Genomic DNA, 13,362 nt, shown 5'->3' with positions numbered 1-13,362 from the left:
TGTGAAAGATATGGTGTGGCATTTGCCATGGAATTTGACAGCAGTTTTTTTCCTGTCTCCCTACAACCTTTGACAATGGCTTTTGCATTCCATTTCTCTATAGGAAAATACAATCATATTAAGTTTTAAAAAATGTTTCCCTGTCAATGATTTCATCAGGGACACCACCATATGAGATTTGGGTGGCACATTTTGTAAACCCATTTATTCAAGAGAAGACCAAAGGCTTTTATGCAATTTTTATGTGTAGGTATATATATATGTATGTATATGCATTAACATGTAGATTACACCTAAAGAATATGTTATGACCCAAGTTTTTTAACTCTAGAAGTGCAAGGGTGGTTTAAATGTATAAGGTTACCAATGCATTTCACCACACTAATAGAAAAGTGGAGGAAAAACAATTCTATGATCATCACAATTGATACATTATATGTGTTTGATGAAAATTAATCTATATTCAAGACGGCAAACTAGGAATAGAATGGAACTTACTCTGATAAATTATATCTACAAAAAACGCAACGAAAACAGGTTGAAATGGAGAAGATTTTTTCATTTCCTATTGGGAAAAATACCAATTATCACCTGCTTTAGTCAAGACTATTCTGGCCAGGTTTGTTCAATGCTGAAAAATGAGGACAGGTTTAAGGTTTAAGCCAGTAGAAACTGTTGATATTCAAATATAATAGTATATTTGAAAAGCAAAAATAATCTAGATCTAAATTTGTGGAATTAATATGCATATTTAGAGGAATTGTTGGACAGAAAATCTATATATAGATATTCTATCTCTATATACATCCTCAACTAGACAATAAAAATCACAAACCATCAATTTTCAATAACATTAAATAGCCAGGGATAAATTTAACAAAAATGTGCAAGTAGAAAATGAAACTTTATTTCCACAACTTTAACAGTCAAATATAGAAATAAGAACAGCATAAATCGTTTCAGTTTATCTTCTTTCAAGTAAATGGTTGCCCTTCACCTATAATATAAACATTAGAAAAGTTCCTCAGCAGAACTTTGATGACAGGAGAGGTATACAAAGCTCACTGCAGTTGTAGTTTTACAAAATGGACTAAAACAAGAACACTAAGGGCGACGCTTTGGCTTACCTTCAGTTAATCCTCTCGAGATTCTATAGACTTTTCAAGCATATTACCAGTATTGGTGATGTTTAGTTATTTAGTTACTGGGGTATGTTAAATAATACTTGTTTTTCTACCCTATTAGCCATTTCATCAATATTCTAAAAATATCTGAGTTCCAGATTATCCTCAGTTTTAATTCTGTAATATACTAACTGTTAGTGTCTTGTTCATATTTCTTATTATGTATACTTGGGCTCTTTCCATTTTCTTCACAGTTATGTAAACTAAGAGGAGTGGACTAGCAGTTTGGGGTTGACAGATACAAACTATTACATTCAGAATGGATAAACAACAAGGTCCTACTATACAGCACAGGGAACTATGTCCAATCTCCTGTGATAAATCACAACGGAAAAGAATATTTTAAAATGTGTGTGTGTGTGTGTGTGTATATATATATATATATATATATTAAAAAATATGGAAACTAGCACATTGTCTTTATTTATTAGTTGAGTTTATTTTCCTCTTCCTAACAATTCATACCTGTCTTTTATTAAGTATCTTTTCCTTTTTCCCTTAGGTTTATTCTGTTGCTCTTTTTCTTACTGTTTATATTGGATGTAGGATTTTGTATTTATGTACCTTGTAATTTATGTATTTTTCTTTTTAAATACCATACATATTTAGGGCTAAGATTTTTCTATGAGAACATTTTAATCATGTTCTGTCGTTACTTGAAAGTAGTATGAAAGTTGTATTTTTGTATAAATGTTCTAATGGAATGGAACAAAAACGTAAAGTGAAAATATTTAGAAGGCTAATACACAGTAAATTCTTCCCTAACTATGAAGTTCTTCCTTTAAAATCAGTACCATGCAATTCATTGTCAGCAAGTTGGAAAACACATATGTGAAAGATACTAAGTTGATTACGCAGGAAGAACTAGAGTTACAATCTTTGACCTTCAGAACTTTTTAAATTCATGTATCAAAGGAAAAATAACTATGGTTAGAGACGATTATATCATGAGGCACAGATTTTTATTAGTTCTTTAAGAGTGAGAGAGGGATGTAGAACAAAAACCATCATAATATTGTAAAGTAATGATCCTCCAATTAAAATAGGCAACACCCCCACCCCCCAAAAATACCAAACGTGGGGGCAGGTAGTGTGCTTAGCATATATATCTTACTCACACCTGGCTTGAATATCACTGACAAAATGCACTCTCTCAACTTGATCAGCCACAGAAACAGGAAACTAGACTATCTTTTGCCATTTTATTATTCAGTAATTGCATGCTTACTGGGGAAAGGATTTAAAATCCAACTGTTTTTTTAAGAGCTAGAGAATTCAGAATTTGAGAGAATTTAACAAACATCAAGAAGAATGTTGGCTCATTTTCTTAAAAAAATTTATTTATTTATTTTAATTGGAGGCCAATTACTTTACAATATTGTGGTGGTTTTTGCCATACATTGACATGAATCAGCCACAGGTGAACATGTGTCCCCCATCAGAAAATGAAATCTCAATTCCCCTGTTAAAATTTGACTGAAGATGATATTTTATTATAAATAAGTCATAAAAAAAGAGTATTCTTGTATGCATTCCATCGAAGAGAATCAGAGAATGCAAGAATTAGCATTGAAAACTTAGCATTTTAGTGTATCTGTTCTGAATTCACAACTTATATGAGTAAAGTTGAGTTTAGAAGTTAACGGATTTCACAGAATCACACACGTTATGCTAAAGCTGGTACTAGAACCTACTTGAATGCCTGAGCATATTTCATATAAACTAATATTTATTATAAATGCATGCCATATTTGCTACAAGCAGAAATTATAAAAGAACCTGAAAATTATTAGCTGTTGCTTAAAGTACTAATACAAGAGAAGAAAACGGTTCCCTATTTTCAATTCGATATGGCTTTGATCCTCTCTGTTTCTTTATTTGAAAGTCTGTAAGTCAGGCACTCAGGCATCTGGGGTCTGAACTATCTTTCAAAGAATATGTGAACTCTGTTATTAAAATAATAGTAATGTTCCTTCTATATTATTAAAGATACAATATTCTGAAAAAACAGAAACCACATAAATGCTGGAGAGGGTGTGGAGAAAAGGGAACCCTCTTACACTGTTGGTGGGAATGCAAACTAGTACAGCCACTATGGAGAACAGTGTGGAGATTCCTTAAAAAACTGGAAATAGAACTGCCTTATGATCCAGCAATCCCACTGCTGGGCATACACACTGAGGAAACCAGAAGGGAAAGAGACACGTGTACCCCAAAGTTCATCGCAGCACTGTTCATAATAGCCAGGACATGGAAGCAACCTAGATGTCCATCAGCAGATAAATGGATAAGAAAGCTATGGTACATATACACAATAGAGTATTACTCAGCCATTAAAAAGAGTACATTTGAATCAGTTCTAATGAGGTGGATGAAACTGGAGCCTATTATACAGAGTGAAGTAAGCCAGAAGGAAAAACATAAATACAGTATACTAATGCATATATATGGAATTTAGAAAGATGGTAACAATAACCCTGTATGAGACAGCAAAAGAGACACTGATGTATAGAACAGTCTTATGGACTCTGTGGGAGAGGGAGAAGGTGGGAAGATTTCGGAGAATGACATTGAAACATGTAAAATATCATGTAAGAAACAAGTTACCAGTCCAGGTTTGATGCACGATACTGGATGCTTGGGGCTAGTGCACTGGGACGACCCAGAGGGATGGTATGGGGAGGGAGGAGGGAGGAGGGTTCAGGATGGGGAACACATGTATACCTGTGGCGGATTCATTTTGATATTTGGCAAAACTAATACAATTATGTAAAGTTTAAAAATAAAATAAAATTTAAAAGATAAAAAAATAAAAGAATTAAAAAAAAAGAAACCACATAAATTACTTTCTGAATGGATGACATACCTGCTTCTGGCATTTCAACAGGCTCTGTATTTGATGCAACCTCCTCCCTGACATCGGGACCATCTCCACCTTTATCCCCAGTCTTTGCCTCAGCCAATTCCTGGAGATCAGTTTCCAGATCAGAATCTTTTAAAAAAAAAAGTATCAATTCAGCTGTAAAGCATACAATATAAACAAGGGAATGATGATATTGATTCTCTCAGTATTATGAATTAAGTCTTAGATCAGTATGGTAAAAATGTGATGAATGAGAACCTCAGGAGCATTATTCCAGGAATGTTTTGCTGGAGAAAAAGGAAAGCAGAATTTTCCGAATGCTATCACCATTTTCCTTTCCCAGGGTTGTCCTCAGACAACTTAGGTGCCCCCTTCTCTTTGTCTTGAAAACAAGGGAAAATTTGAGCGACCACACTGACCTGCAAACTATACTCTGCTCAGTTTTTTAGGAACTGTCTGAAGTCCTTTTCTAATGTTTCCTTTCCTCCTCTTACTGGTTATGTCTTAAGACATGATGCACACTTACACTTTACCTCCAGAGGCATCCTCCTTCTCTTCATTATGATTCACCGGATCCTCTCCATTTACTTCCTCCTTCCCAGGTGTGATATCCTGAATCTCAGCTGGCGGTTCCTCTTGTTGAGGTTGCTCAACACTGGGCTGCTGGTCCTAGTAGAGAGTGCATGCAAATAAAAACTTTTTGTTGTTAATACATCTAATAGCATAAATATACATAATACATAGATATATCTGAGCATAAGTAAACCTAACAACATTTTCCCAACACAATTCTATGTACTTACTTTTAATAAAGTTACTCTTCCCACAGAGAAGAATTAGCTCCCATAAGAGTTACCCAGAAAGACTTTGGAAGTTATTTAAATCTATGTTGGGATGGAAGTATGCAGTCTGTTGTTAATAAGCAGGAGGAGGGAGTCACTGGGCACATTTCCAGGGAATTCAACAGTATACTCATAGGCAATGCCAGACTGTAAAATATCTGGATCAATGTTCCTTCCTAACACAAACTGTCACCCTTTATGAGCATGGAAGACCTTTATCACTGCATTTGTACTATTTAACATGATTTTCTCAAAAATAAACTTGTGCTAATAGAAAACATCAAATGGTAAGGTACTCACAACCACAGGTTCATCCAGCTTGGGGAATCTTGATCTATAGGTCCCAATGTTGACACCACTTGCCCACTGATATTTCTCCCGGAAAGTAGAATATTGTGATTTAGAAAATGTATTTAAGAGCACAGCTATATTTCATCACTTTTATGACCATATGTTGACTTATTTTTTTTAATGTGAAAATACTTTCAAAAGAAAATTCTGGTTAAGTTAAAGTGTACATGCATTCCAATTACACCAAATACAGTTGCTTGCAAAGCCATTTTTGTCTTTGCTATGCTGGCAGAGAAATCACCTTAAGGTACACAGGAAGGCTGAATTTTTGTGAGGAAGTTTGATTTCACAACAGAATTCTCCATCATGAAGATATTTAGTGAAATACTGCTAGGAATTTAAAAATTCAGGACTACTGCTCTTGTCACACTCCTATTCACCAGACCTATTTCCCCCAACTCCATTGGAATTCAGTTGGAACACGAAGAAAGGCTCAGTCTTTACAGCCTGACTATGGGATTTTCTCAGTGTCTGTGGCTGAGGTGAGTCTGCATGCAGAGCAACTGGTCCACTTCTCTCTTGGCACCTTACCACAAAACTCGTGAAACATATGTATTATATGATTGTATGTTATGTATTATATGATTTCATGTCAATGGGTTTCTGGAAAAGGCACAACTATGGGCAGAGAAATATGTCTGTGGTTGCCAGGGTATAGGAGTGGAGGAAGGAGTCTGAAAGGAAATAGCCCAAGGGAGCATTTTCAAACCACTGGGACGTTTTCTACATTTTTATTGTGGTAGCATTTACACAATGGTATGCATATGTCAAAACTCGACAAATGGTAATGCTTTAAAGCATTGACTTCTATGGTATATAAATTATATCTCAATACTTCCCACTGTTCTAAAAAAGGAAAAGGATCTTTTAAGTATGTAAATACTGGTTATTGTATCCATCTAGAACTTGAGTTCATAAACATAAAAGTCTTGCTTGAAATTCTTCCCAGACCCGGCCAACTTCCAGGATTCCCCATGACACCTTTGTACCCTTATGACAGGACACAGAAACTGGGTCTTAACCACGTTTACAATTCCGTCTCCTTCACCTCAAGTCAACATTCTTGCTGAGTTCTGTCCGTTTTACTTCGAAAATGTCTAATGCATCGACTTTTTCCCATGTCCACCACATCTGCTCTAGTCCAAAGCTCCCCTCCATTTAATTGTCAACCCCCTTCTAAAGGGTCTCTCACATCCATTCAGGGTGCCTGTCTCCCACTCACCGCCCTCTCCCTCCCTCTCTTACAGTTGCAGAACTGTTTATGACTTTCTAGATAAAGCCTACTGTCTTACACAAGAACTTGAAGGTATGGTCTAGCCATTGCCCAGCTTGCTAACATCATGGAAAGTAGAGAATCCTCTTCTTGTCTCTCTCATTCGGCTTCATTCATACCCTCCACTTTCTCAAGCTTAGATTGTCCCATATTTCTGAAGCCTCCGGTTAGTAGACTCCTTCAAGCAAGGCTTCAACAGTATATGGAACGAGAACTTCCAGATATACAAGCTGGTTTTGAAGAGGCAGAGAAACAAGAGATCAAATTGCAACCTTCATTAGATCATGGGGAAAGCAAGGGAATTCCAGAAACACATCTACTTCTGCTTCATTGACTAGACTACCTCAAGGCCTCTGACTGTGTGGATCACAACAAACTGTGGAAAATTCTTAGACATGGGAGTACCAGACTAGCTGACCTGTCTCCTGAGAAACCTGTATGAGGGTTAAGAAGTAACAGTTAGAATAAAACATGGAACAATGGACTGGTTCAAAATTGGGAAAGGAGTAAGACAAGGTTGTATAGTGTCACTTTGCTTATTCAACTTACACGCAGAGCACATCATGGGAAATGCTGGGCTGGATGACTCACAAGCTGGAATCGAGGTTGCTGTCAGAAATATCAACAAGCTCAGATATGCAGATCATACCACTCTAATGGCAGAAACTGAAGAGGAACTAAAGAACCTCTTGATACGGGTGAAGAGGAGAATGAAAAGGCTGGCTTAAAACTCAACATTCAAAAATATAAGATTATGCCATCTACTCCTATCATTTCACAGAAAACAGAAGGGGGGAAGTGGATGCACGGACACATTTAATTTTGGAGGCTCCAAAATCACTGTGGATGGTGATTGCTGCCATGTATTAAGACACTTGATCCTTGGAACAACAGCTATGACAAAGCTAGTATGCATAAATGCTCATTGCTTCAGTCGTGTCTGACTCTTTATGACTCCATGGACCATAGCCTGCCAGGTGCCGCTGTCCATGGGATTCTCCAGGCGAGAATACTTTAATGGATTGCCATGCCCTCCTCCCATGAGGCATGGCAGGGCATCTTCCCAACCCAGGGGTGAAACCCATGTCTCCTGCATTCCGTGCATTGCAGGGAGGTTTTTTGTTTTTGTTTTTGCCAATTTATGCATGTTTTAATTGAAGGATAATTGCTTTACAGAATTTTGTTGTTTTCTATCAAACATCAACTAGAATCAGCCATAGATACACCCATGCAGTGGGATTCTTTACCACTGATCCACCAGGGAAGCCTATGTCAAACCTAGACAGCATAGTATAAAGCAGAGACATCACTTTGGCAACAAAGGTTCGTATAGTCAAAACTATGGGTTTTTCAGTAGTCATGTACAGACGTGTGAGTTCGATCATTAAGAAGGCTGAGTGACAAAGAATTGACGCTTTCGGTTTGTGGTGCTGGAGAAGACACTTGAGAATCCCTCAAACAGCAAGGATATCAAAGCAGCCAATCCTAAAGGAAACCAACTGTGAACATTCAGTGGAAGGACCGATGCTGAAGCTGAAGCTCCAATACTTTAGCCACCTGATGGGAACAGACGACTCACAGGAAAAGACCCTGATGCTGGTGATCAGGGTAGGAAGCATAAAGCAAGTTATGCCCTGGTGACTGCTGAACAGGTTTTAGAAGCAAAATCTCTCCCCCAGGGAACCAGTGCCATTAGCGGAACTTATGGCTCTGACCCAAGTTCTAGAGCTAAGCGAAGGGCAGCGAGCAAATATCTTCACTGATTCTAAGTACGCTTATTTGACTTTACACACTCATGCTGCAATATGGAAAGAAAAACAGTTTAAAAGGGCAACAGGAGAAATTATTGAGCATTTCAGAGAGATCCAGAGACTTGTAACGACTATATTGTCCTAAAGAAGTAGCTGTTACGCATTGCAAAGGGCACAGCAGGGATGGGAGTAAAGTAGCTGAAGGTAATCAGCTGGCTGATGTCAAGCCAGAAAAAGTGGCACTTTGGGAATCCCCTTCACTGCAGATGCCTTTGATCTGGACAGGTCCTGTGGAACAGGAAAAACCGCAATATACTGAGGAAGAATTAGAAAGATATGAGAAAAGAGGAGCAAAGATTACTGATAAAGGATGGCTACAGTCCAAGGATGGATGATTAATAATTCCTGAAAAGACTCAATGGAAAATTCTTAAGGGTTTACACCAGAGTTTTCATTTAGGTGTAGAGAGTACTTAACAGATAGCTTCTCATTTGTTTGAAGGTAAAAATGTAGTGAAAACTTTAAAGGACATTATCAAAAGATGTGAGGTTTGTCAGAAAAATAACCCAAAGACTGAAAAGCTAGCAAAATGTGGATTACAAAGAAGTGGAAAATATCCTGGAGAAGACTGGGAAACTGATTTTACTCACATGCCACAAGCTAATGGATATTCTTGCTCACAAGTTTGGGTGGATATTTTCCTGGATGGATTGAGCCTTTTCCCTGTTGCAGTGAACACGCTAAGGAGGTTATAAGAATTTTAATCCATGAAATTACCCCCAGGTTTGGGCTGCCACGGAGGCTTCACAGGGACAATGGCACCACCTTTGAAGCTGCTCTAACTCAGGGGGTGTCTAAAGATCTAGGAATAGAATCTCACTTACACTGTTCCTGGAGACCCCAATCCTCAGGAAAGGTTGAAACAGCTAACGACATTATCAAAAGACATCTGTGCACATTAACTCAAGAGACACAGGACAATTGGATTAAAGTTCTACCTATAGCTTTAGTGAGGGCTGGGACTGCCCCCCAAAAGGAGGGGCTGTCCCCCTTTGAATGTATTTATGGAAGGCCTTTCTTATGCACAGACATTGTTATAGACCCTGAAGCCTTAGAATTAACTAATTATGTAACTCAGCTCTCAGTTTTTCAAGAGGCATTAATGGAATTCCAGCAGGTGACTCCTGACCTAGCCTCTGCATCAAACAAGCCCTCATTTGAGCCAGGAACAGAGGTCCTGATAAAAACACTGGGATCTGGGGGCCAATCCCTGGGAAGGCCCTTACCAGGTTATTCTTTCTTCTCCCACAGCTGTCAAAGTGCCAGGAATAGATTCATGGGTGCATCACACTCGAGTTTAAGAGGTGGCACCCTGACCAGAACTAAGTGACGTCATTTTATGTCTTTCGTTTTTATGCTCTGACTTTGTACTTTTCAGATGGCCCTGATAATCTATGTGAGCCTACTTCTGCTGACTCCAAATATCCTGAGTTTGCCGTTTGATCCTCAAGACAATGCCTTCCTGTCCTGGGCTCACTCCTATGCTGCATTCCACAATCTGTCTAACTGCTGGGTCTGCAGAGTGCTCCCCTCTTCATCAGTGGAAGGCTTCCCATGGTGGACATCTCCACTTCAAGGAAAAGACTTTCTCCAAGTCTGCGAATACCTTCGACAACAATCGTGTGTGATGTCTCTTCTTAATCTGATGACATCTAACAACCCTAAGATGGACCGGTGCAACTCTTTGTACTTTAATTACGGACATAACGTGGCTTTTAATTTTGATTATACATTGTCTTGGTTTATTGACTATTTCGCTACACAGAAGGTAAATGGGTCTAGATCTAGTGGCTTTTTACCTGACGTTTATCAAATATGGGATGATTGAGGTTATATGGCTAACTCCTGAAAAAGGACATCTAATGTCTACTGCCCATATATGCTGGGAACAAATAGAGCCATCCCCAGAAGTTAGCCAACAACTTAATTATAATGATTGGAAACAATTGGGACTTTTGCCTCAGGAAATATGCAAGGTAATCATTCCCGTATTTTCCAACCCCAGTTCAGGTCCTCCCTTTGCTTGGCCAGGCACTGATTGGGAGTGGATATCTCAGTCACGCTGGCTTGCTCCAAATGGGACCTACTGGATATGTGGCTCTTACCTATGGGCATGGCTTCCCCCTGGCTGGATAGGGAGATGCACCCTAGGTTTAGCTTTTACTCATGGCTTCATATTTTCAGAGCTTCCAGAAAAGCCTGCTAATTTACCACACTTTAAAACTCAGTGGGCAAGGTCTGTATTTCACTGGTATGATTATTTGGCTGCAGTGTTTGTTCCCTCTCTGGGAACTACAGATGTTCTGCTATGAGCGGATGCTTTTGACTAATTTTACTCAACAGGTATTACAAGATTCTCAAAAAGCTATTTCAGCTCTTCAGTTCAGTTCAGTCGCTCAGTCGTGTCCGACTCTTTGTGACCCCATGAATCGCAGCCCGCCAGGCCTCCCTGTCGATCACCATCTGCTGCAGTTCACTCAAACTCAAGTCCATCGAGTCGGTGATGCACTCCAGCCACCTCATCCTCTGCCGTCCCCTTTTCCTCCTGCCCCCAATCCCTCCCAGCATCAGAGTCTTTTCCAATGAGTCAACTCTTCGCATGAGGTGGCCAAAGTACTGGAGTTTCAGCTTTAGAATCATTCCTTCCAAAGAACACCCAGGACTGATCTCCTTTAGAAAAGACTGGTTGGTAACATCGAAAAAAGATGTCCTTTTCAATATGGGGACTGGAATGCAAAAGTGGAATTCAGGAAACACCTGGAGTAACAGGCAAATTTGGCCTTGGAATATGGAATGAAGCAGGGCAAAGGCTAATAGAGTTTTGCCTAGAGAATGCACTGGTCATAGCAAACACCCTCTTCCAACAACACAAGAGAAGAGTCTACACATGGACATCACCATGGTCAACACCGAAATCAGATTGATTATATTCTTTGCAGCCAAAGATGGAGAAGCTCTATACAGTCAGCAAAAACAAAACGAGCAGATGACTGTGGCTCAGATCATGAACTGCTTATTGCCAAATTCAGACTTAAATTGAAGAAAGTAGGGAAAACCACTACACCATTCAGGGAAACAAATCCCTTATGATTATACAGTGAAAGTGAGAAATAGATTTAAAGGACTAGATCTGATAGACAGAGTGCATGATGAACTATGGACGGTGTTTGTGACATTGTACAGGAGACAGGGATCAAGACCATCCCCATGGAAAAGAAATGCAAAAAAGCAAAGTGGCTGTCTGGGGAGGCCTTACAAATAGCTGTGAAAAGAAGAGAAGCGAAAAACAAAGGAGAAAAGGAAAGATATAAGCATGTAAATGCAGAGTTCCAAAGAATAACAAGGAGTGATAAGAAAGCCATCCTCAGCGATCAATGCAAAGAAATAGAGAAAAACAACAGAATGGGAAAGACTAGAGATCTCTTCAAGAATATTAGAGATACCAAGGGAACATTTCACACAACGATGAGCTCTATAAAGGACAGAAATGGTATGGACCTAACAGAAGCAGAAGATATTAAGAACATGTGGCAAGAATACACAGAAGAACTGTACAAAAAAGATCTTCACGACCAAGATAATCACGATGCTGTGATCACTCACCTAGAGCCAGACATCCTGGAATGTGAAGTCAAGTGGGCCTTAGAAAGCATCACTATGAACAAAGCTAGTGGAGGTGATGGAATTCCAGTTGAGCTATTTCAAATCCTGAAAGATGATGCTGTGAAAGTGCTGCACTCAGTATGCCAGCAAATTTGGAAGACTCAGCAGTGGTCACAGGACTGGAAAAAGTCAGTTTTCATTCCAATCCCAAAGAAAGTCAATGCCAAAGATGCTCAAACTACCACACAATTGCATTCATCTCACACACTAGTAATGCTCAAAATTCTCCACGCCAGGTTTCAGCAATACATGAACCATGAGCTTTCAGATGTTCAAGCTGGTTTTAGAAAAGGCAGAGGAACCAGAGATCAAATTGGCAACATCTGCTGGATCATGGAAAAAGGAAAAGAGTTCCAGAAAACATTCTACTTCTGCTTTATTGACTATGCCAAAGCCTTTGACTGTGTGGGTCACAATAAATTGTGGAAAATTCTGAAAGAGATGGGAATACCAGACCACCTGACCTGCCTTTTGAGAAATCTGTATGCAGGTCAGGAAGCAACAGATAGAACTGGACAAGGAACAATAGACTGGTTCCAAATAGGAAAAGGAGTACATCAAGGCTGTATATTGTCACCCTGCTTATTTAACTTATACGCAGAGTACATCATGACAAACGCTGCGCTGGAAGAAGCACAAGCTGGAATCAAGATTGCCTGGAGAAATATCAATAACCTCATATATGCAGATGACACCACCCTTATGGCAGAAAGTGAAGAGGAACTAAAAAGCCTCTTGAAGAAAGTGAAAGAGGAGAGTGAAAAAATTGCCTTAAAGCTTAACATTCAGAAAACGAAGATCATGGCATCTGGTCCCATCACTTCATGGCAGATAGATGGGGAAACAGTGACAGACTTTATTTTTGGGGGCTCCAAAATCACAGCAGATGGTGATTGCAGCCATGAAATTAAAAGACGCTTACTCTTTGGAAGGAAAGTTATGACCAACCTAGATTGCATATTCAAAAGCAGAGACATTACTTTGCTAACAAAGGTCCGTCTAGTCAAGGCTATGGTTTTTCCAGTAGTCATGTATGGATGTGAGAGTTGGACTGTGAAGAAAGCTGATCGCCGAAGAATTGATGCTTTTTAAGTGTGGTGGTGGTGAAGACTCCTGAGAGTCCCTTGGACTGGAAGGAGATCCAACCAGTCCATTCTAAAGGAGATCAGTCCTGGGTTTTCTTTGGAAGGAATGATGCTGAAGCTGAAACTCCAATACTTTGGCCACCTCATGCGAAGAGTTGACTCATTGGAAAAGACCCTGATGTTGAGAGGGATTGAGGGCAGGAGGAGAAGGAGACGACAGAGGATGAGATGGCTGGATGGCATCACCGACTCGACGGACGTGAATCTGAGTGAACTGTGGGAGTTGGTGA

The 13,362-nt window shown here is 39.3% G+C and overlaps 1 protein-coding gene across 1 annotated transcript; it reads right to left on the bottom strand.

Annotated features, from left to right (window-relative positions):
* Positions 1 to 885: 885 nt before the first annotated feature.
* LOC139182072 (X antigen family member 5-like) lies at positions 886 to 5,321 on the bottom strand (the record flags this gene model as incomplete). Its single annotated transcript, XM_070785554.1, has 4 exons — positions 886 to 997; positions 4,051 to 4,176; positions 4,581 to 4,716; positions 5,190 to 5,321. Coding segments are annotated over 4 exons (417 nt in total), but the record flags the coding sequence as incomplete, so codon positions are not given.
* Positions 5,322 to 13,362: the final 8,041 nt, after the last annotated feature.

The sequence above is a fragment of the Bos indicus genome, unplaced genomic scaffold (genome assembly GCF_029378745.1).
Source record: "Bos indicus isolate NIAB-ARS_2022 breed Sahiwal x Tharparkar unplaced genomic scaffold, NIAB-ARS_B.indTharparkar_mat_pri_1.0 scaffold_72, whole genome shotgun sequence".
Classification (NCBI taxonomy): Eukaryota; Metazoa; Chordata; class Mammalia; order Artiodactyla; family Bovidae; genus Bos; species Bos indicus.
Note: the sequence above shows the minus strand (reverse complement) of the source record. Positions and strands in the feature narration are given on the sequence as shown.